This window comes from Rattus norvegicus, chromosome 2 (assembly GCF_036323735.1).
Source record: "Rattus norvegicus strain BN/NHsdMcwi chromosome 2, GRCr8, whole genome shotgun sequence".
NCBI lineage: Eukaryota > Metazoa > Chordata > Mammalia > Rodentia > Muridae > Rattus > Rattus norvegicus.
In genome coordinates this window covers 154,154,436-154,176,703 of record NC_086020.1, presented here as the reverse complement: position 1 = coordinate 154,176,703, position 22,268 = coordinate 154,154,436, and the positions used below count along the sequence as shown (strand labels likewise).

The window sequence follows — 22,268 nt, the reverse complement described above, 5'->3', positions numbered from 1 at the left end:
GTGTGCACTAGAGAATACACTCGAAGGGAAGGAAACCGAAATGGACAGCCCTGTGAGAGGGGCAGGCACCCAACCCGTTACAAACAGGTCCAGGCTCCCTACACCTTGTGTGTACACAGTGGAAAGGACAGGGCCAGTGTGGAGGAGCCACTTCAGGCTCTTGACATGCAAGAGCTACATGTTGGCAAAGCCTTGAAACTCACCAGGGAAGAGTCCCATAACAAAGTATAAACCAAAAGAAAAGGAATACATTGTCAAACTGTTTCCTGCACTGTTTAAGACTCATCATCACTGTGTGGTGTGCGCGCATGTGTGTGTGTGGGGGGTGTGCGTGGGGGGTGGGGGGGTGTGTGCGCATGCGCCAGCCTGAGGGAACCAAAGAATGCTGGATCCCTTGGAGTTGGGTGGCCATGAGTTGCCCCATGCAGATGTTGAGAACTGAACTGGGGTCCTCTTGAAGAGCAGCAAATGTTCTAACCACTGAGCCATCCATCTCTCCAGTCCCTTGATGCCAAAGCTTCAAGTATACAATGCTGTGTACCACATGTACCCTACACCCATAAAACTACTCAAAGAGACCGTGCCTAGGACATTTCCTTTGCTGCAGCTTTGATTTCTAGAGATTATCTTCCACAGAAAACTTGAGGTCAGTGCTGCAATGTTTTACAAATATAACCTCCTGCATTGGTTTTATGTATCCATGTACATAGGTAGCCACCATAAACTGAAGGACACTTTTATTGTCCTTAAAGAAAAGAAAACGTCCACAGGTTTGCTGCTCAGCAGCCACAAGTGACATTCATACACAACCTCCTCATGGGAAGTTCCGAGGGATTGCGTACTGTTCTCCAGGACACAGTGAGTGCGGTTAAGACGCCGTTCTTTATTGTGTACGTAACAGCTTCTACCCCAGACCCTTATGCTTTGGGGGTTTTCCCTTTTTCATGCTATGATGCAAAGGAAAGGCTACATCTGAAGGATGCACTTACTAAAAATCACCCCAACAGAAGATGCAGACCCTGACGAGGTCCTTCCAGAATGTTCCAGAGTCCCTAAACTGTTCACTGTTGACTAAACACTTCCATAACACACGGTTACGAAAGGCTAAAACGGTCTGCGTGAACCTTAAGTAGGTATGTATCAAATATAAATATATTCTCCACTATGTTATTTTTCTAAGTGATTTTCCTGAAGGTTTCCAGTCAGCAGCGAATGCTGTCTCTCTCACGGCAGCCATTTCAGAGTTTCATCTGCAAAACATAACACAGGAAATTACCAAAAGGCAGCAAAAATAGACAGGGAAATCCATACCATTTTCAGAATTAAAAGTGTAACATTGTAAAATACATGATGGTATGTCTGTTTCCTGTTATTTCTAAACATTTTAGCCATTAAGTTTATGATTTAAAGACATATCTATAAATATATGAATCATTTTTATTGGAGCAGCAGTGCACATGAGTGCAGGTGTCCGGGGAAGAAGCCCTGGGTTCCCTGGAGCTGCTGCTCCAGTCATTCCTGAGATACCCAGCATGGGCACTGGGAACGGCCTCTGGCCCTCTGTGAGGGCAGTACACACTTTTAACCAGAGCCGGCCCTTTAACCTTTCACTTCCAATTTTATAGCACGAAAAAGGAGAGTACCCACCCCCCTGCTTTAAGAAACACGGGCTGTTATTCCAGACTTCTTCCTGTTCAAGTCTCAAAATTTAATAATCAGATGATAGGTATATTTAACTTAAAGTTAACTTTAAGTTAAATAAATCTTTAACTCATAAGAAGCTTATGGCTAAACATTTTAGAAATAATAGGAAACAAATACCATATTTTAGCACATACTTATCGAAGAATAACTTAAATCCCAAACTATAGTCTTTAATCTGTTCTGAAGGAATCTGAAGAAAGCAAACAGCATACCAATATCAAGATGTGAACTGGACACAGTCTACAGTCACCAGAGACAGAATGTAATACAACTCAAGACTGGCCCGTGGGCTTGTCTGCTGGGCACTGTCTTGATTGTTAACTGTCAAGGTCCCAGGCACCTCGAAGCCATATTATCCTTGCATAGGAGGTCATGGGCTGTACAGGCAAGGCAGGTGAGCATGAGCCAGTGACAGAGACAGCAAGCAGCATCGCTCCACTGTTCCTGCTTCAAGGTCCTGCCTCAACTTCTCTCAATGAGAGATGGGATTGTAACCTTTGAATGAACGGTTTCCTCCCCAAGGTGCTTTTAGTCCAACTGTTTTAACCAAGCCAAGAATGAAATTAGGTCACAGGGAAAGTTGAAATGTTATCTTAACCACTGTCAAAAGGGCCAGCTGACAGAGAGAAGAGCACACACGGCCAGGGCAGGCGCAGGGCAGGGCTATGCTCCAAGAACGAACCCTGCAGCCTGCACTTCCCAGAAAGCAACAGGTCCTATTTCTTTTCTTTCTTTCATTTTACACCTTGATAGTCATCTTAGATTTCCTGAAATAAGAATTTTGTACTGCTTTTTCTGGACCTAATTATCAGCTCCTAAAAATGAAGAAAGCAACTAATATCTATAATATCCAAACCTAACTTGAAATAAATGCTCCTAGTTAAGAGTTTTAAGATCCCAGCTAGAGAGATGGCTCAGTGATTAAGAGCACTGACTGCTCTTCCAGAGATCCTGAGTTCAATTCCTAGCAATTGCATGGAATCTGATGCCCTCTTCTGGTGTGTCTGAGGACAGCAACAGTGTACTCATATAAGTAATTCTTTTAAAAAAAAGTTTCAAGATCCAATCTTTCCCCCCTTAAGTACTCACTCTGAATGAGAAGGCTTCATTTGTTCCCTTTGTTTTGCAGAATAATTTAGATTCCCACCTAAAACATAAATGAACATAGTCATTTTAAGTAACATGAATAAAATTCAATCATACACACACACATTTGCATAAAGCATGTGCAAGACAAAAAAAAAATGTCCTATAATCATGCTTTAATTTTAGCTTCACGTTTTCAAGTGTGAAGGTCTGTGCTGTTAGCAAAAACACTGTGTTAAATGTTAGCAATAATGAAAATTAAGAAAAACTAAAACAAATCTAAATTTATGCAGGCAACGTTGTATTACATTCTCCTGAGTATGCCATGCCCTTTAAGGACAGGCAATTAGAAAGATGAATAAAGGCAACATCAAATTCTTATTAAGAAAAAGATTACTCTAATGCTTATTAGCGTGTACTAGTTTTAAATATCTGTTATTTCTAAATCTAAACCAAATACATTCAACCTTAAAGTGAAAATGTTTACTTTTTCTTTTTTTAGAAATGTGACTATGAGGGGCTTAGAGGTTTTTGCTAAGAGATACCTGAGGTTTTATATTGTCAAACACTGACAATCCTAGAATGAACTGTACGGCCCCAACAGTAACGGATGAGACAGTTCAGGGCGTCTGACTATACACAGGCTCCCGCCAGTAAAACAGGAAATCACTAACACAAACTGAAGAAAACGCCGGCCCTTAAGACCACCCACCCGAGATGAAGAAGAAATCCTGAGAACTGCTTACCTCGGGCACGGTTCACCAAGTACAGAAAGACCACAGCTAACAGTGACACTGAAAAACACAGGGCACACTCTAAAGGACACCCATGCGATCAAACTCAAGCCCAGACCAAACTCCTCTTAATCGACATTTTAAAAAACACTTCATTTTTGCTTCTGAGAGCCCTGAAGTACCACAGCACTTCCCCCTAGGGAAGCACTGCTGCTTACCCCAGGGATGGCAGAGCACATCTGAAGCCCTACAGGAGAGGGAGCCAACACACCCCCAGCCAGCACCCACCCTGACCCTCCTTCCTCTCTTCTTGTCCCCAAAACTCCTGGCAGCTCCTAACCAGTTTGTCATTTCAAAGTAGTTCTGTAGGGGTTTCTACCTGAGAAAAACATGTGCCTTTACAAGTGAACAAAATCAGGACATTACCTTAGCCTCCTAGGAACCCAGAGCTACTTCCGAGACCAAGGCCGAGCTGGGCTTCCCGCCCTTACTCGCTAAGGCACGCTGACTAGTTAAACAATATAACAAAGCCCAAGTGTAACAATACCCACCCCTTACTGATATAAAAAGCCAAATGCTGCCACACGGCACACTCACAAGAAACACAGGCGATGAAGAACACCTCCAAAAGCAAGTATCCCCGCGTGTCCAGTATCATGCCAGCGAGGATGGCAATGACGGCCAGCCCAAGGTTCTGAATAGACTGCATGCTACAGTTTCCAGACACAGTAACACATCAGTGTCAAGTCTTCATGCACAGGCTAACCTCACTATTAATATCAGCATCTGAAACCACTCACTACTGGTGCTTACAAAGACTTTCAATCGGGGAGTGAATGGGTAGATTTTTGTTTGAGACAAGGAGACTAGCCCTGGCTGGCCTGGACTCACTCTGTAGATCGAGCTTGCCTCAATTCACCAAGACTCCGACCCCAGAGTGCTGGGACTTGGGTGTGCATCACCACACCCAGAGATTTTAGGGTTTGCCCTGGACTATTTCTGATACTAGACCCTCTGCTCCAAGGCAAGTGACGTGCAAAATGCCTTCCTGAATGAAAGGAGAGTTGTCTGCGTGCGGCCACTGGAGCAGGTGCCCCCTCTGCCTCTGAGAGGCCTGGGGTTGGAGTCAACCTCCAGTGAGCGGCCCTCAGGGAACAGGAGTGCTCACGTCTGCAACTGCGTCTTATGGTTTATTCCACCGGTCTGGCCAGAGGCTGACCCCGCTTCATGGCCAAGTGCAGTTGACGAGACTAAGAAGCACCTGACAGAGAGGACTCCTCTAGGCGAGACTGCTGGTCGCATCCAAAAGGAGTAACTCAGGTGGGAAAGACCTGAATGTGGACAGCACCATCCCATAGGCTGGGGGCCTGAACAGGATAAAAGGGCAGCATGAGGGCTGTTCTAGGTCGTCAACTTGACTGCATCTGAAACTAACTAACCAAATGGAGGGGCACACCATGAGGGGTGCTCACTTAAGCTGAAGTGGCAAAGTCCACTTCTAATCAGGATCTTTCCAGTGGGAAGACACACCTCCGACGTGAGCCACACCTTCTGCTGGAAGCCCATATAAGGACATGGGTGAAGGGAGCTTTTGCCCTCTGCCTGTCGGCTCTCTCCTCATTAGCAAGTCCATTCCTTCACTGGCATTTGAGCCTACTTCTTTGGCATTCTGGCATATACTGAAGACAGCCTAGATACCAGCCTTGTTGACTGAACAACTACTGAATTCTTGGACCTTCTGTTCACACACAGCCATTGTTGGATGTGGTGGTTTGAAAGAAAATGGCCTCCGTAGGCTCAGAGAGTGGCATTAATAGGAGGTGTGGCCTTGCTGGAGGAAGTGAGTCTGCATCTTAGCTCCCTTCCTGCTGCCTTAAGATCAACATGTGGCACTCTCAACTACTTCTCCAGCACCATGTCTGCCTGAATGCTGCCATGTTTCCCTCCATGATAAGAATAACCTGAAACTCTAAAATGTAAGCCAGGCCCAATTAAATGTTTTCCGTTATAAGAGCAGCCATGGTCATGTTGTCCTTCTAAGTCATTTTAATACATACATATATATAGTGAGAGATGCACTCTATAAATTCTGCTACTTTATAGAGAACCCTGAGTAATAGAGAAGGAAAGGAGGACAGGTCTTAGTGTAGATGTATACATGTGTGAGTAAGCAGATGCCCGCACATCTGTCTGCCTGCTTCCTGGCTGCCATGATGGATCTGCCTCACTACAGAAATCAATAGAGCAAAGATGGAAATCTCTAATACCAGGAGCTAAAATGAGCCTCCTCCGTTGGGTTTTTTCCTCAGGTCACAGTTAGGGAAAGTGACCAGAAACACCAGACGCCTGCTTGTTCCTAGTCATAGGCAGGTTCAGAGCTGTTCCAGATCTGAGCACAACTGCATTAGAAGACACGGGCTGCTACGGTAACTATTAACACAACAGACGGTGTACGGATGATCTGTGATGGAAACGCAATACTTACAATCCATAAGCTGTTCCCAGCTGGTGTTCGGGAACTATGAATGCCACCATTGGCCACAATGCACAGGCCAGCAATGAGTAGGAGAACCCCAGCAGACACTAGACGGGAAGGCAGAACGGTACAGTATGCATCAGGTGACAGGTGATACTCATTGAAGATGATCAGTCACAGTGACATACTAGCTAAAACAGAGTATACACCTCCTTACTGTGATTAGACTAAAACTATAAATACAAAGGACAGTCTTGGGCCTCTCTCAGTGCCCTGTTCTGTTATGAATAATTTCACTTGTGATATAAACAGACATAAACTATCTGGGCCCACTCTCCAGTCAAGGGCACAGTTACCTGGCAAAAAGTTCTCACCCAAGTTTTCAGGCAACCTGATTTTCCTTAATTACAAAGGAAGTAGTAAAGGCAGAAGAGTGACTCGATCCTGCTGCTGCCTCTGGATGGTCAGTTCTAACTGAGAAGCAGAGCTGGGAAGGAACCTCCATCACCAGCACTTGTCAGACTCTATGTGAGACTGCCTTCTCCTCAAGACAAAGGCACTAGCCCAGCGCTGTGGGGGCATGCTTGTGGGTGGAGGAGGGCTGTGAGCACAAGGCCAGCCGAGGCTGCACGGTGAACTTGGAGGTCACTTTAGCTATATGTAAGCAAGAATAGGTCTCAATTTTTTAAATTTGATTTGAACTTAAATTTAAGTATTTCATGTACCCATCAGGCTGGTAAATATAAAATAATACTGACATCAATACCAGCAAGGAAAATGGGCAGAGCCGTGCGTTGCCAGCAAAGTTACAGGTGAACAGTTAAGTTCCTGTCACACCCGTCAAGGTGACCACTGAGCCTCTGCAGCAGCACAGATACCTCAAGAACCTGCAAGTCCCTACAGGAAGGCTTCGGGAAACTGCCCGCCAGATCCATAACTGCTTATTCTCGATGTTCCTTTAAGAACACGTAAGAGACACAGCACTCAGCCTGTACTCCTTGGAGACCAAACCTCCATGGATGTATTGCAACCTTTTAAACCTAACAGTCAAAGTCAAACAGACAGATACTGGGCTGGAAGACTGGCCACTTTTATGAAATGACTTATTTTAGAAGTTCAGAAAAATGACTGGAAGTGGTTAGCTTTCTAATCATGAGACTATTTTATTTCAAATTCTACTTCAGCACTGAAGATTCCCCACTAAATAAGCCAAGTGAAAAAGCAAACTTAATATACTTGTTAAAATATAAATAATAAAATATAAATTAATAATTTTTTTAAATTAAATATTCACTTTGTCAAAATTAAAGTCAAGTCACATCCCCCTCAGCGGCCAGCTGGCTTTGCTGGGTGCAGCAAACATGGCCTTAGGGTTCTCTCTGAAGCCCTCAATATCCCTCTCAACGTTACCATGGCAATCCACGGGTTCCAAAAGGTGAAGGCCAGCATCATGTGGGCCACGAGGGTGGTGGCTACCGCACACAGGACCCAGACGATGTTCTTCCCAGTTTTATCCACCAAGAATCCAAATATTGGGGACATAGGAGCTGATATGATATACACAATGCTGCCAGAGAGCATAAGAAGTTAACAGAATGCAACACCTTAGAAACTAAGTCCCCAATGCCCCCTAAAACTACACAAAGCAAAGCGTGACTCCTCCAATTTGTCACCCTTCCAAAATGAGTGCCAGAGAACAAAAATATAAAAATCCAACAATTCTCTGGGTTTTCCCTTTACTCAAAGCCAGGCGTCTGGGATTTGGGGCTGCGATGTCGGGGATGGGGGAAGGGGGAGCTGCGATCACACAGTCTTTGTGGTCTCTGCTCATGAACACTGCGGACATCACATGCAACAAGAACCTACAGCATCACACCAAATACCTGTTGATTGCACTTGCTGACTGGGAAGAAAATCTGAATTTCTCTATGAAGAAGACTCTAAAATTAAAAAGAAAGGTATGCACGTTAGAAAGAACTACTTTGTTTTCAAGAAATAAAGAAAAGGTAAAATTAGCTTAGCATTTAATAAGCTTTCCTTCCACAGTTGTCTCTGATACATCCTAAAGCAATCGACTACAGGTAAGTACTCGTGGACCTACTTCACGGACTGAACCCTGACTGGCCGACACACTTTCAGAACAGCAAATCTAAAAGTACAAGTGTAGAGGCCCATGCAATAGAGTTCTTGCCACAAAGTGACTGCGTAGTCTTGAAGGTTACAGAAACACCAAAGCACATCCCTCCATTTGCACTCTCACACTGCAGCAGCCAACGACTGAGGAGGGAAGCAGACCCTCGAACCCTGAATCTAAGTCTGGCAGAATCCACCTGAGGTAGACAGTGCACAGCCACCACTCACACAGCAGGCAGCCTCCTGATCCAACAACAGAAAGCGGATTTTAAAAGTCTTCCCTAAGAGGATAAAGAAAGTAGTAAGACAATGTTGAACCTGGAGCTAAAACGGCCCACTGTGTCCCAGACTGTAAGACAATCAGTCTACGTATATAGTGTTCATGATAGGAAAATTAACTACAAAAACAGCCCCTCGCTGATGTGACTCGGCGCTCATTACAACTGGAATGCTAGGGACACTCACTTGCCCAGCCCAATAAAAGGGAACACCGCCACGTAGTAGCAGACACAGATGATGAAGACCAGCATCAGGGGTAAGGAGAAGTCCTTTATATCCGTCAACTTAATGACTTCACCTTCAGAAAAGGAAGACACATTACTTCATAAACCTGAGCACCTACAGTTATCATTAGTCATCATTTTTATTCATATAATAATAATAAAGACATTTTCCAGAAAATCCCACATCTATCACCTGTGAGATACAGATACGTTAGTTACCAAGTACTAGGAGGAAGGAAGCAGGAGCTGATATTTACGGGAACTAGATTCGTTTTACTGATATACAAAACAAAATCAAGACTGTACGTTCTGCTAAAACATTAAAGGGGGGATACAAACAAAAACATAGACAAGCAGAAGTGGATCTGGAAACAGCGGCACCGCGCCGCGCCGCGCCGTGCGCGCACGTTACTGCCCATTACCTTTAAAGGCCCCCTAAGTCCCACACTTCCACGGTGAAGTACCTGTTTTTCCTTGTTCTTTATTTAGTATTTTCTCTGCCCTCCGATCCAAATAAGCAAGGACCAAAGCACAGATTAGTGAAAGAATGCACGTTATACCTCCTAAAAAAGAGAGAGATAAATGTTAAAAAGAAAGGGGAAAGCGGCAGTGTGGCCACTGAGAGGAAAGGCTAAAGGCAGGGCTAAGGAGAGCTACGCAGACACCCGGCAGGCAAACTTCATCACACTGTTTCTCAATAACAACTTGGCAGTTAGACGGAAACTACTGGAACCAAAGGCTCCACTCCTGTAGACTGGGGAGCACACGATGGCCATGGGAAGGTGAAGACAGACAGGCCCTCAGGCTCGCTGTCAGCCGGTCTTAGCCAAATCAGTGCGGCTCACTGAGAGTCCTTGTCTCCAAAACTAAAGTGGAGAATGATCATAGAAGACACCTAATATTGAGCTCTGGCCTCTACATACATGTAACATGTCACCTGCACACACATGTGCACAGAACAATGTGGACACATACATACATGACAGAAAGAAAGAGCAGGGGAGAAACCGTTCTCTGACCTGTACACTATAGAAGATGCTGTAAGGAGAGTCAGCAGCCATGGGTTCTACTGCTGCCCCCAACCAGCTGACAGTTCTGGGTGTAACTTAGCCCTAGCCAGGCTCAGTTCCCTGCGCGTGTGACACGAGAAGTGCTCACTCAATGACACAAGTGTCTTTGCTACCTCCAAAGTGCTACGAAACTCTGCACGTGGAGAAAACCAATTGCAAGTACAAAGGCTCATCCGAGACTGTTTGAGAAGGAGTCTGGGACGGACAGGCTTGAGGTGGGATTCTGTTAGCACTGCCCCTCCACCGCCCTCTTGTAACCAGGCTGTGTGCATCAAGCCAATACCAGGAATAAAAGATATTCAAACCGAGCCTTCACCTCACTGCGCCACGAGCCAGTGTGGAGCCCTGCGAGCCACTGACACAGGGGACAGACGCTGCCAGAGTCTGAGGACATGTGCTGAGAACAGCCTGAAAGGGACACGCAGAGCTCCACCCTCTACTTGACGACTCGTCAAGCAGCAAGCAGCACCATGGAACTTTGGCTCAGAGAACTTAGGGACAACAGGGACACACACAATGGGCAAAGACCCCGAACGTTTCAGAAAACTGAGGTAAATATTCTCGTCCTAACAGCAAAGAATGGACCCAGGTTCCTGGCTCTCAACTCAGTGGACTTTGCGCTGATCCACACCTCATCTCTCCAGTGTCCTGGCTGAGCCTGAGCAGAAGGACCCCCGTCTTCCTCCTGCTGCCTGTTACTGTGAGTCACAGAGGTACACTCCCTGAGTGATCTGCCTTCCCACACACAATCTCTTTGAACATACAATATGGAAGTGACTGCACTGAGGAACACAAGGGAGAATCAGATCCTCCTTCAGAAATGGCACTAGAAGTGCAAGCAAGGTACAGGACCATCTTTTTCTAAACAGTCAACGTAACTAATGAACTGCGGAGGGAAACCACGACCTCTAAGGACAGGAGTCTGGCACTGAGTCCAGAGCTCTTGCCTATTTGGCACACCTCCTACCACAGGCCCTGGGAAGGGACAAGACGTGAGATACAGGGAGTCACTCACCAACCATCAGTGTCACGCCCAGGGTCGTGTGGCCAGCCGAGCCCAGTGATGCTTCAATCTTCCCATACAACCAGCCCATGAGGTTCATGTTCACCGTGCTTCCCTGAGGAAAGAAAGCAACAGGTCTCCCAATTACTAACACCCGAGGAGGTTCGCTCACAGTGGCTTAGTGCAACCAGAATCCAGACCACACGGAAGATCATCTGGTTAGACTGAGGGGGAAGACCCACCTCTAATCTGAGCCACAACTTCCGCCGGAAGCCTGTATAAGGATGCGGAAAAAAGGAAGCTCTTGCTCTTTGCCTGCTTGCTCTCTCCGTGCTATCAAATCCACTCCTTCACTGGCATTAGAACCTACTTCAGGATTCTAGCATTACTGAGACAGCCTTCTTTCTTCAACAACTACCTACTGGACTCCCGGACCTTCTGTTCCTAGGCAACCACTGTTGGATTAGCTGGACTGCAGAGTGTAAGTCATTCTCCTAAATCCCTCTGTATACAGAGCCATTCTATAACTCTTTAGAACCCTGACTGAGACACTTTGGATGTGCTTTGAGGATTTAAAAGACTTACTCCATTCCCAGTGTGCTCTTTCCGCCTTCTTACAGATGTGAGCTCTCCACTGTTCCTGCCATCATGCCTTCCCTCTGCCATCAGAGGCTCTAATCCTCTGACACCATAAGCCCAACTACACACTTTCTTTTATAAGTTGCCTTGGTCATGATCATGGTCATGGAGTTGTTACAACAATAGAGAAGAAGCTGAGACAGTCGGCTGGAGATGAGAGGATTTGCCATCCTGGGTAAGCCTGCCTGCCTGCCTGCCTGCCTGCCTCCCTCCCTCCCTCCCTCCCTCCCTCCCTCCCTCCCTCCCTCTGCAGTCCTGAAAAGCAGCTCCGGCTGGCTATTTCCTTCCAACTGAACAGAATCGGATACAAAGCAGCAGTCACGCTCCAGCAGTAGGCCAAAATGGGGAAGATGGGTGTGAGGTCCCACTATTGGCAGTACGGCAAGACCTGTGCTCAGGATACGGATGTGGTTTTTGGTACAGCCAATAGCATGTGCCGACAAAGTATGTCAGAAGATGGAGGGTGGTGGAACACAGGATGACAGCAATGTTCTGTATAAGAAACCACATGAAGAGAAACTCCACCAAGAACTGATCTGAGGAATGGTGGGGAGAATGTGAAGAATGGCGTGAGTTCAGTTCAGAGAAGCTGAACGGTTTGTATGAGTCAGAAAGGCCTGGACAGAGACAGTGACAGCAAACACACCTGAGGAATTCAAGGGACAGCCCGGACAAGTGTTATTAACCTGGAAACAAGGCAATGCCATTAAATCCTGAAAAACTAGGTCAGAACTACAAGGCTCTGGGCGCTGAAAGAAGAGATACCAAAGGTCACGTCCTACAGCACTCTCACATTTATAACCAGGAGGAGAGAGAGAGGAGGATCTGAGGGAGAGGAGGAGAGAAGAGAGATCGGGCCTGAGTCTCAGGAACTAACAGGGTGGAGGGAGGCACTGCTCAGCTGGGAAACAAAGCAAGCTTCCCAGCAGTCTCGAACTCCTCAGGAGAGCTGCTGCTGTACTAGCGCCTGGCTTAGTGCTTCCCGAAACAGTGAGCTTAAAAGGAGCAAATTACAAAGGAAAAGAATACTCGACCCCAGACCCCAGCCCCCAGCCATACAGGGGTGGGGATACTTAAGATTTCCTATCTCACAGGATGCATTAATCAAACCATTACATCTCCTGGGAACCCTCCCTAAGACAAAATATAAAACACCACAATCATTTCTAGTTCTAAACACCAGGAATCTCGCTGGCAGAGACAAGTCCAACGAGATGTGAGCCTCATGGTGAGGAAACCCAACCTCCTGTCAGATGACTTAGATCTGGAACATGCCTGATCAGGAACTGAAGAGCCTTCGCATAGCAACTGCAAACAATTAATACTGAAAGCAAAACAGTGGGGGCAGTTGGTGAAGACCCCTGGTGGGAAAGGACTTCATCTGTGTGAGGTGAAGCATCAAAAGTTTGTGGTGTCTCACACCTTTAAACCCACCACTCTAAAGGCAGAGGCGAGCAGACCTCTGTAAGTCCAATTCGAGCTTGATCTACACAGCAAGTTCAAGGCCAGTCAGAACTCTGTAAAAAAAAAAAAAGTTAACTGAGAGAGAATAGGCTGCTCTACCATAGACTGAGCCTCCTACTAATGGAAATGTGCAAGCAGAACATGGATGGATAGATGGACAGACAGATGGACAGAGGGATGGACAGATACATGGACAGATGGGTAGGTGGGTGGGTTGATCAGTGGAGAGAGTTTTGAGGCAAGGTACCAAAATGGGTGAGAAATAAGGCAAGCGTTACTCAGATGCTTTGAACTAATGGATGTTTATGAGTGCTTCACTAAAGACAGAATAAATGTTAATCTAAGTCCTACTAGAGAAATGTATAAAAACAGGGGCTAGAAGCGGCTCCATGGTGAGAATGCTTTGTGCAATCAGGAAGACAAGAATTCAGATCACAGCTCCCAGGTAACAGCCAACTGTCCCCTGCATGCCTAATAACTCAGATCTGCGGAGATGGGAGACTGCTGCCCTCAAATGAACAAGTGGAGAGTGACGAGGAGGTCCTCTTCCGACCTCTGCACTCAGAGGCACCAATACAGACACACAAGTAAGCATTTTTAAAAGAAAGCTATCGAAATCACTGCCTACTTCTTCACATCCAAGTGCGCCCTAGCATACTTCTTTCTAGGACTGAAGAAATCATTACAAGACTCAACTTGTGCTTCCCATTGGGCCCCACCACAACCGTCACCATACTTACAATTCTGGCCATGCTGAGTTGAAGTCCAAACACCAGGTTTAATTCTTTGCCTTTAAACCAGCTCACAGCATATGTATTCTGGGCAACCGCTAAGGACTCTCCCCCAATCCTAAATATGGGAGAAAAGTCATAGCTTTGAAAGAAATTCCAGTAAGCCATTTTCGTCCTCCCAGAGTAAAGTGGGATCTTGAATGGAGAAGGGCTTAAGTGCTTCGGCCAGCGAGACACAGTGAAGCAAGACTGTGTGACCATGACCATCCAAGGATGGCAACTGCCATTTCAGTCCAACACTCACGGCTGGACACAAGCCACACAAGAGGAACACAAGAGGAGTGAAAATAAACATGCCCTTCAGGGCACACAACCCAAGTATCCAACATGCAGAACAACAAGCTTCCAGATGATTCCAGCCTCCTGCCTCACGTGAATCTCTACAGCAGACATTCCAGACATCGGGGCACAGGCAACCCACCCACACCCTCTAAAATGCAATTACTATTTTCTATTGTGATTTGGCTGAATTAACTAGAAATCACAGGCAATGAAATAAGATATACCATGTGTCCTACGCAAAGCACCGACACGGAGGGGAATCCTTCATTCGCATTTTGTACAGATGGAAACTCATTTTCTGGTCAACACTCGAGGCTCCTGCATGGTCGACGTTCTTCTACTGCTTGGGCTTTGACTTTCCTTCTCTTAGACCCACGTGTCTATCACTACCCCTTGAGATCCTGCATGGCACTGTCCTAGCAAAGCCATCATCCTTCTCGTGTACACATCAGTCCCCACACTTCCTTCTACACTGTCCCACTTCACCCATGTGGCCATTTAACCTCTTTCATGCTCTTATACATGCTGTCTCCTCTGGCGATGTGCTACATCGATCTATACGCCCTGGTGCCTCTGGGAAAAAAAGACCTCTTTCTGCATACTGTATCTCTCAGGGTAGGATGCCTGAGGCTGGCCTCAGAATAGGTTTGTGGAACAGACACTGAAATGTACATGGGGAAGTCACCCTGAGATTCTGTGCTAATTCAAGACACCACAATGGGGGGCAGAAAGACATATCTGCCACTCGCTAAGGAAGAGGAGGATGCCCAAAGTAAACAACCTAGAAATTGATGGTTCATACTTCTGCCAATGAGACTTAAGTAAGTTTTCAATATAATCAAGTTTCAAAATAAATTCTCACAAGCTCCCAGAATTCTCCTCACGGGACTCCACTCTTGGGCCAACAGTGAGGAATTATTTCAGATCTTTGAAACATAGCCTATATATGTAAGTGTACTTCTTAGTTGATTTAACTAAGACTTAGTTTTCTGAGTCATCGTGGTTAGCTTGTAGGGTTTGAATATTTTAAACTTCTTCAGAAATGATGTTTTCTTTTAAATCCTTAGTAAAGCACTACTAGGGTGGGTCAGTGGACTGGTTGGAATATGGGAGGCCCTAGCTTTAACCCTCGGCATCACAGATCCTTAATAAGCGTGCTAAGATAACATGAAATTAAGCTATAACTTACCCAAACACAAACCTCCCAAGCTCCATCAGCCAAAATGCATTAAATATTCCACCCAGAGCAAAAATGACCTGCAATATGAATAGTAATAAAAATAAAACAGGATATTTAAACAGAGTAAATAACAAGACAAATCCTCATTTCCACGTCACTTTCACTAGCCCGCACTAATAAATCCAAGAAATTAAAATAAGAATGTTCATGCATTTAGCAGGACTTCTAGTCACCAGGAGGCAAGCCTCCAGCATATCTGCGAGGAATCTTTTGGGTTAGGTTAACCCACGTGCAAAGACCCACCCCAGCGTGCGTGGCACCATTCTATGGGCTGAGCAGCATAAAAAAGAAATTGAACTGAGCATGCACCCGCCACTTCCTGTTTCCTGACGGCCGGAGTCATGGCTCCGGCCACCATGCCTCCCCTCAAGCAGTGGGCTGGAACAAACCCTTCTCCTTCCTAAGTGGCTTCTGCCAGTCAGAGCAATGAGGAGGTGACTAAGACAATGTAATTTAAGGCTTAAAATGAATGATACCACGTGGCCATTCACGGGCCTGAGTAATTGACAAACAAATCCATTCATTCATTCAGCATATTTTTGCTAAGGGAATTAATTAAATAAGACTGCAAAGTTATTGTCAAGTAATGAGTAAATATTTGGGCTTTTCTTACCTGTCCGATGCAAACAAAGCAGCTAAAAATAACTGTGCCCCATCTGTGTGAGAGAGAAAATGTCATTTCTTCACATTATTGCTGGTAACCAGAGTCCTGTACTAATAACCAGCTTGGGTTTTCTTTGCCCACTCTGCATCCAAGGAAGGTGACCACTCATTTGCAACCTTCCAGATCCATTAACTAACATTAAGTTCTGACAGGATTCCCGAGGTTCCGCAACGGCACACGTTCATTTACCAATTATTACCTCTTAAAACGTAAATGATCTTCCCCAAGTTCTCATTTAGAAATAATGGAACTCCTCTATTAAATTCCTACTTAGGGTGTAGGGCAGGAGGCTAGTAAGAACACTCAGTAGTTAAGACCATGCACTACTCTTGAAGAGGGCCCAGGGTCACCCCTGGGCTTGAAGAGGCAGCTCACCACCGCCTGTGACTCCAGCTTCTGAGATCGGACTCCTGAGCTGGCCCCTGGGAGCAACGCCACACACAGTGCGTGCACAAAAATAAATCTTCATTTTACTCATTTAGAACTGATTCCAGGAAAATCTACAGTAGATAATTTTAAGTCAGCTATAGTCCTTGGTAACTAAAACCTACTTTTAGAAGGCATTTCTACGCCAAGTTAGTGGAGTTACAGGTCCAACTACAGTCTATTAATATTTCACCAGAGCCACAAAGTGGGATTAGAAGACTTCAAAAGTCATCAGAGCCAACTGCATTTCTGAAACTAAAATTCACTCAGAACCCTTGGACAATCATGGCCCGAATATTCTCTAAAACTGGGAAAGTCAATGTCCCAAGAAGGTTTATATAACCCCTGTGAAAAGCAGTTCCTCCGCCGTATAAGTGGAATTAGTTTTCCTAAAAAATCAGCTAATTCTATCCCTTCAGACCCAGTAAAATCTAAGCACTTCCTTAATACTCAACTGTTTGAGGTTCTTAAAAGCAAACCCCCAAACCTAAACACACCAGGGTGTTTCAACCCTTACCCAGTAAGGAAACAGTTAAAACCACTCCGCAGCTCCACTTCTGCCCTCTGAGGGAAGCCCCAGCTGATGTTCCCTAAGCCTCCGTTCAAACACAGCCAATGAGAAAGGGGAAAAGTGACAAAGCGCATGGAACCATTCCTCTTCAGCGCCTAATGACCAGGGCCACAAAAAGTTCAATGGCCAAAGACAGGCAGACATAGAGGGGGAAAGTCTTGAGTCTTAACAGAGCTGAGGGATGACTCTCCACCTATGTGCAAAGACTTTACAACTCCATCTCTCATTTAATCCCTAGAAGCTCATAAGGTGGGAGTCAATGCCCCTACTGAGCAGGGAGGAAGCAGAAGCTTAGGAAGCGCTAAGTGTTAGCATAACAGGGACTTGACCAAGCGACAACTCACACATGTTCGTCTAACCCAATTTAAGAGCATAATTTACCCCAGAAAACTGATGACCTTACTCCATCAGCAGCATCTACTAGGCCTGACCCTAATTAATAAACCAACCAGGCTTCAAGGATCAAGTCTAGAGCCAAAACCAACCTTAAAAAACAAAAACCAAATCTTCATGTCCATCAGATGTCAATTCACAAGTCTATTCAGTTCTTTGAAGAAAAACTTCAACCCATTCCTGCATTCTAATAACCAGCACTTTTTTGCAAGCTTACCTTATTCCAAATATGCGGTCTATCAGAAAGCCACCCAAGAAACACAAAATTACATTGGGCCAAGAATACCAGGCGTACAGCAGCATGAATTTCGTGGTATTCACTTGCATGTCCTAGATAGGGAGAAAAAAAAAAGTTTTCCCATACAGTTTCTGCAATTAACAAATCAAAGCAAAACATGGCAACAGCCGTGTTTCTGTATAGGGCAAGTTTCTTAACCATTTGTGAACTGTTTACTTCCTTGAGACTCTGAAAGTTACAACCCTTGCCCTTAGAATAACAGCCATACCTGGGGACATCTTACTTCCACATACTATCCCTGGGCCTTGTGGACTGCAGGACCTGTCACTGGTAGGGAAGCCAGCTCGGTCCTTTTCTATCACCTACGTTCTTCCTTCTTCCTTTCTGTCTGCATTATGGACGCCTCCCAAACAGAAAATAATCATTGTTGCCTGATCTTATAGATGCTACCCTCCTTAACTCCTACTAGAATGCAAAGGGCAGCCTGTGCATTTTTTCTCTGCCTAATGGCTTAAAAAAAATGCACATGACAATGGTCTAAATGACCAAGAAACAACAAATATCAAATATAATTTTACAATTCAAAACCAGACAAGAATGCAAATAGGGCCAATACCCAGCAGCCAGTATCCATATTTATAAAAGTAAATAATAGCAAAGTTTATCTAAGAAGGCCAAAGCTGTCCCACCATTCACTCATGGTTCATTCACTCATGGTGTAAAATTCCTACCAAAACTAGCATTTCTGGTGACATTGTGGGCCCAGTCCATAAGTATCTACCTAGAGAATAAAGCCATCTCAAGTCATGCATATGTTACTCATGAGTTCTTTAGGGAAGCAAATTTGATCTCTGCAGCTTGTGGGTCTGGTGATAACAGACACTAGAGGAGAAAGCGGACCTCTCAGATGGGGCACCCTGAGCGTCCGCTGTGTCTCAGCATCTACGAGTCAGTGCTCCAAACCAGAGCCGCACAAGAACGTGGAGAACCAACTCACCCGTTTAACCTGAGTCTGGAGGGCTCCGGGGTTGTCGTAGCAGAAATAGCTGCCTAGAAAAGGGAGCACACGTATTTCATTCAGATTGATCATGTCTACATGATACAGACAACTCCTGACTAGGAACTCCCCCATGTGTTTAAGGTTTACTACGGCTGACACTGAAAACAGGTTTTTTGCTTGTTTCCCACCACTTCCTTGTCTACCACCCGAAAGACCTTCCACAATTTAGCGGTGTGCATACACAGCAAATACCAGAAACCTGACTAAGAGGTCAACATCGACTGCTTTTGATCATCTTGTTTCCTTCATTCCTCCCACGCTTATCCCTGTATTAACATCTTCATGAAATCGCTGCATTTTCCTTACTTTAAAAAAAAATTCTACGAGCATCCTCTATGGGTGCCACAATAGCTGTTCTCACTTTACTCCAAAGCAGTATTCAGCTATTCAAACCAAGCCAGTATTTGAAATAAATTCTGATCCTGTGAGCAGAGAACAAACAAACAAACAAACAAACATCATACCCAGGAGCAAATAACTGAGTGAATACGGTCTAGAAACAAGAACGCGACTGCAAGTCTAAGGGATCAAATGAAAAATAGCAACATCTCCTGAGCAATTAGAAACGGGAGTGGGGGGGAAACCGGCAGACTTAAGGCCCCAAGTTAGCACTGCCCGTTTCCACGCTGACAGTAAAATACACCAAGCTACAGTCCAAAGGTGGAGACGGTGGCTAGAGAGGCAGGACTCTGGTTTCTCAAACCCGAACATTGAGCCCAATCTACCTACCAAAAATAACTACCAAAAATAACCTGTGAGCTAGAGTACGGGCAATTTCTTCAAGTGTTTTGTCTTTGCTTACTGGTTCTAAACCTAGGAACTTCTGGTTTAGGATTTAACTGCTTATAAGAAATTCAATATCATGGTTGGTTTGTTCGTTTGTTGAGACAAGATCTCACTTTGTAACCCTGGCTGGCCTCTCTAACTCACAGGGATTCCTTGGCTTCCATGAGCCTGGTTGGGCTAGGGCAAATGATTGAGGGATCCCGGAGTTCAGGTCTCTGCCTTCCAGTACTGAGATTAAGAAGGGTACCACCATGACCAGCTCAATACCACGTTTCTTTTTTCTTTCTTTCTTTCTTTTTTTTTTTTTTTTTTTTGAAGTTGGGGACCGAACCCAGGGCTTTGCACTTGCTAGGCAAGTGCTCTACCACTGAGCTAAATCCCCAACCCCATAATACCACGTTTCAAAGCAAATAGGTACCATCTTCCCAAAAAACTAGAAACCAGAGCCCAAAGTATCTTTTATACACCAGGAGCATTTGTGAATCTGACCCCTGAAAACACACTTTCAAGCCAAGCCAGGGGTTATAAATCCGAACAGTTTCAATGTAAACTAAAAACTGTAACACAGGAGGGAAGGTAGTCTAATGAAAGTGTTCTCCCGGGGATCAGATTTCATAAGTGAAACCAACTTAACAAGCGTGGTCTTGCAGGACTGCCCCACAGAGGAAAGGTAAGTGAAGAATCCTACGAAGGTGTTCAGAGCGGTGAACACTATCCAAAGCGGGTCCGAGCTCTAAAAGAATGTAAAGGAAAGCACTGGGTGGCGGGAGGGGTTCCTGGGGAGGGAGGAAGAGGGACTTAGTCACGCTCCGAAATTCCCCGGAGCAACGTTCTGACACTCGAGCACAGGGCTCCGGGGGAAAGATCTGAGATTCCTACTCATCTGCGTCCCCATGGAGGAGATGCTGTGCTACGGGGCTTGGCAGGAACAAAAGTCACCTCCCTCGCGACGCTTGGAAAAAGCGGGCTCCCAAGCCCCGGCAGCAGCGCGGATCCGGAGACCCGAACCCCGAGATCCCTCAATCATCTGCCCTAGCCCAACCCCGCTCACCGAAGCCAAGGAGGCACATCAGCAAAAGCACCACAAGCCGGTGCGCCAGGTGGCTGGGGTCGCAGAGCGCGGGCAGAGCGCGAGGGGCGCCCTGGAGTGCGCTGTCCGCCTCCGGGCGGCCCCCAAGCAGCGCCCGTTCTTCCCCATCTTCCTCCTCCATCGGTCCGGAATGGAGCAGGAAGCAGAGGCAGGGTGGCAGTGGCGGCGCTCACGTGACCGCGTACGCTCACGTGACTCTCTCGGGTCACGCCTCCCCGCGCTCACGTGAACGGCGGTTCACGTGGTGTCGGGACTAGTGTTCTTTCTTTTCTGCTGATGTGGTGCACATAGGGGAAGGAGTGGAAGTAGGTGACCTGGTCCTGTGGAATAGGGTTCTTCCTCATTAGCATCTGATTTAAAGCCGTTAGGAAATGCTGGTGCAGAAGTCCTGGTGGAAGGCTTGACCAGAGTTAGAGTCCTTCTCATTGCTAAGTCCTCCACACTCCTCACTTCCAGCTCTTCATGCTCCCAGACCTGACGAAACATCTGATGTACCGGGCACTTATGTACTAAAAAAGAGTACAAATTCTCTCACCTCAGAATATTGGTGAGAGAATTTACTTAGGGAGACGGACAGAAAATAATAATGCGAATAGATGAGTGGATGGATGGATGGATGGATGGATGGATGGATGGATGGATAACTTCGGCTGAAATAAATAGGCATTGAATTCCCCAAAAATGGCTGGTCTTGGATTTATACGTTTATAATTTCACGTTTATATTATCTTGGAATAAGAAGTCAAGAGTAAAAAAAAAAAGTCTTTATGAGACATTCAAAGTTTTCCAGCAGAATACTGAGACCACTAGGTTTGTTTTGAGAAGCTTGATTTGGCAAAACAGCCTTCTACCACACTTTTCTAGGTGTGCCGAGTGTTTGCACTAGAATTTTAAGTGTAGCAAGACTAGGTGCTAAATAGCTGTGAAGCACGCTGCAGAAGTGAAAGTGAGAGGCTCAAAGACGGACCTTGGAAGGTCAAAAGGTTTGGCACCAAAGAGTGTACCAGTGACTGCTTACAAAGTAAATTGGGGATGTGTTTAAAAACTAGCACATGAGGTTTGAAAGAGGAGGAGGGCTTTTGAGTGTCTCCTAGATTTCTAGGTTGGGCCCTCCAAAGAGATCCAAACATAGGGGATGGGGAAGCAGAAGGACTGTGTCAGAGTGATACCGTTTGGAATGTTTATACATAGCCTGCTTGTTACCTTGAAGTCCCCTGACTAACACTGTGCTTTGTCAGCACAGTGGTCATACCCCATTTTGGGCTGATTTTTTCACTCAGCATTAGCTGTACTACAGTGAAGGGCCAGGACCAGCATTTTACTCTCCCTGGCTTTGCCCATAGGAGCGATTACTGAGTCTTGTGGTGGCTAATTTTATGTCAACTTGACACAAGCTGAAGTCATTAGAGAGGAAGGAGCCTCAGTTAAGAAAATGCCTCCATGGAGTGAGCCTGTAGGCAAGTTTGTAGGACATTTTCTTAATTAGTGATTGTTGGGGAGGGCCCGGCTATCCTTGGGTTGGTACTCTGGGGTTCTGTAAGAAAGCAGGAAGAACAAGCCATGAGGAGGAAGCCAGTGAGCAGCACTCTTCCATGGCCTCTGCATCAGCTCCTGCGTCCAGTTCCTGCCCTGTTTGAGGTCCTATCCTGACTTCCTTCAGGGATGGACTGTGCTGTGGAAGTGTAAGCTAAATAAGTCCTTTCCTCCCTAGCTTGCTTTGGTCATAAGGTTTCATCAAAGCAATAGAAACCCTAACTAAGACAAGTCTAATGGCTAAATCAAAGAGCAACTTTAATTTAAAATGTTATATATTTTAAAAATAGTATTCATACTAAAAGCTATCCCCATTCACATGTCTACCACCAATACAGGTAAGAACCCTATCTTACCACTATCTCTAACCCAGCTTTTTTTT

General features: G+C 45.6%; 1 protein-coding gene across 2 annotated transcripts; it reads right to left on the bottom strand.

Annotated features, from left to right (window-relative positions):
* Positions 1 to 494: 494 nt before the first annotated feature.
* Mfsd1 (major facilitator superfamily domain containing 1) lies at positions 495 to 20,537 on the bottom strand. Of its 2 annotated transcripts, NM_001191847.1 has the most exons (16): positions 20,315 to 20,500; positions 18,415 to 18,467; positions 17,397 to 17,509; positions 15,739 to 15,781; positions 15,075 to 15,142; positions 13,553 to 13,661; positions 10,722 to 10,824; positions 9,101 to 9,199; positions 8,599 to 8,710; positions 7,884 to 7,940; positions 7,411 to 7,567; positions 6,010 to 6,107; positions 4,122 to 4,234; positions 3,537 to 3,584; positions 2,794 to 2,851; positions 495 to 1,250 (listed from the first exon to the last, which is right to left on the bottom strand). In NM_001191847.1, exons 1-16 carry the CDS (start codon positions 20,472 to 20,474, stop codon positions 1,247 to 1,249), a joined length of 1,395 nt encoding a protein of 464 aa, NP_001178776.1. In that variant the 5' UTR covers positions 20,475 to 20,500; the 3' UTR covers positions 495 to 1,246. The 2 variants fall into 2 exon arrangements, with proteins under 2 accessions (NP_001178776.1, XP_008759278.1); XM_008761056.4 differs by lacking the exon at positions 495 to 1,250 and having other exon boundaries at positions 2,790 to 2,851; positions 20,315 to 20,537.
* Positions 20,538 to 22,268: the final 1,731 nt, after the last annotated feature.